Source organism: Nicotiana tabacum, chromosome 11 (assembly GCF_000715075.1).
Source record: "Nicotiana tabacum cultivar K326 chromosome 11, ASM71507v2, whole genome shotgun sequence".
Lineage (NCBI taxonomy): Eukaryota > Viridiplantae > Streptophyta > Magnoliopsida > Solanales > Solanaceae > Nicotiana > Nicotiana tabacum.
The window spans coordinates 85,419,151-85,421,430 of record NC_134090.1 but is presented as its reverse complement, the minus strand read 5'-3'; the positions used below and the strand labels follow the sequence as shown (position 1 = coordinate 85,421,430).

Here is a 2,280-nt window from a genome sequence, read left to right as displayed (position 1 = left end):
TATATATATATATATATATATATATATATTCTATTTTGAAAGTTCAAAATTCTTTTTTTATTTATTTGAAATCCGTGTTCAACTTGAAATCATAGTTGACAAAATCGATTTTCAATGTTCTGTTAGTGGGAAGGCAGGTCAGAGCCATTCACCCAACATTCAAACAAGAAAAACTGTCCGAGTGTCACTATAAAAACCCCTTCATTCCTTCCACTTTAAATCACACATCTCACAGCTCTCTTTCCTCCATCTATTTCTCTTTCCCGTTTCACATACATAAAAATGTGCAAGCCGACAAGTTCACCACTCTATTGCAAGTGCAATTGCAATGAACCACAAGAGGCCAACATGTTCACCCTTTTGATCCCCAAATGCCCAACAAAAAATTTGCTTCTTGACAAAACCACTCATTTCTCCCTTGTCTTTAAAGAAGCACAATCCGTAGCCAATATTGCTTTTCCCATGATACTCACTGGCCTTTTACTTTACTCTCGTTCATTAATTTCCATGCTCTTCCTCGGCCGGCTCGGCGGCTTAGCGCTAGCTGGCGGCTCGTTAGCGGTCGGCTTCGCTAACATCACTGGATATTCAATACTCTCTGGCTTAGCCATGGGAATGGAACCCATTTGTGGACAAGCTTTTGGTGCCAAAAAATATAATCTTCTTGGACTTTCCTTACAACGAACCATTCTTTTGCTTATTTTTACTTCATCTCCTATCGCTCTACTTTGGGTCAACATGAAAACTATTCTTCTCTACTGTGGCCAAGATGAAGATATTGCCACAGAAGCTCAATCTTACCTTTTTTACTCAATTCCTGATTTATTTGCACAATCATTACTTCATCCATTGCGTATTTACCTCAGAACCCAATCCATAACATTGCCTCTCACATTTTGTGCCGTCCTAACAATTCTTCTACATATTCCCATTAATTTTCTTCTTGTTACTAAACTTAATTTAGGTGTCAAAGGAGTTGCCCTTAGCGCCGTTTGGACTAATTTCAACCTCGTAGCCTCATTAATTGTATATATCCTCATTTCTGGTGTGTACAAAAAGACTTGGGAAAATTTGTCAACAGAGTGTCTCAAAGGATGGAAAGAACTCCTAAATTTGTCAATTCCTAGCTGCATTTCCGTTTGCCTAGAATGGTGGTGGTACGAGATTATGATTTTGCTTTGTGGGGGTTTACTAAATCCAAAGGCAACAGTTGCTTCAATGGGAATTTTAATTCAGATCACTTCATTAATTTACATATTCCCATCTTCTCTTAGTTTCAGTGTTTCAACTAGAGTTGGCAATGAATTAGGTGCTAGAAATCCGAACAAAGCCAAACTTGCAGCCATTGTAGGCCTTGCTGGCAGCTTCATATTGGGCTTTTCTGCTCTGTTTTTTGCGGTAACAGTAAGAAAAGTTTGGGCCAAGATGTTCACTCAAGATAATGAAATTCTTGCACTGACTTCACTTGTATTGCCGATAATTGGGCTTTGCGAACTTGGGAACTGTCCACAAACAACTGGATGTGGGGTGTTGAGAGGAACTGCAAGGCCAAAAGTTGGTGCGAATATAAATTTGGGTTGTTTTTATTTTGTTGGAATGCCTGTGGCTGTGGGGCTAAGTTTTTATGCAGGATTTGATTTTGAAGGTTTATGGCTGGGATTGTTGGCTGCGCAGGCTTCGTGTATGGTGACTATGTTAGTGGTATTGATTCGTACTGATTGGGATTTTGAAGCAGTGAGGGCTAAAGATCTCACCGAAACTATAGTCTCTGTTGTTGATGACAACGAAGATATTGAGGAATATACGCAACTCATACCAGAAAACAAGGAAAATTATCTGTGTTAATAGAGTTGTATTATGGTTTTTTCTTTTGCTTTTTTTTTGGTCTATAATTTCTGTTATAATCATTTTCTACTTATTTTAGATGTATAGTGGGGTACGAAGAGAGTACAGCCAACCCTTTTGCTACTTCTGATGAAATTCAAATAGGGATAATTAAGGAGGAACGTCACAAGTAACAAAAGATTGTACATGTCAAACAAATTACAAGAAATTTTTTTCTCCGTGTATTATAATCTTTCCCTATATCCACTGGTTAGACAGTAAAAAATTAAACAGAAAGACAAGGTTGTTTCCATGGTCCACCCCGTGTGTATTCTGCATGCATGGACTCGTGCAGTTTTTCCAACATAATAACATCATATCAAGCATTGCAAGTATTAGAAACGTGATCCCTTTTAAATTTATTTTTAATGATATAGGCAGGTGTATTCAAAATGA

General features: G+C 37.8%; 1 protein-coding gene across 1 annotated transcript; it reads left to right on the top strand.

The window, feature by feature from the left end:
• Positions 1-213: 213 nt before the first annotated feature.
• On the top strand, positions 214-2,069 carry LOC107829222 (protein DETOXIFICATION 49-like). The gene has a single exon (XM_016656691.2). The coding sequence runs from the start codon at positions 283-285 to the stop codon at positions 1,843-1,845; it is 1,563 nt and encodes a 520-aa protein (XP_016512177.1). The 5' UTR covers positions 214-282; the 3' UTR covers positions 1,846-2,069.
• Positions 2,070-2,280: the final 211 nt, after the last annotated feature.

Bases quoted from the DNA above. Each gene is read 5' to 3' on its own strand.
- LOC107829222 (XM_016656691.2), top strand. From the start codon at position 283: ATGTGCAAGCCGACAAGTTCACCACTCTATTGCAAGTGCAATTGCAAT.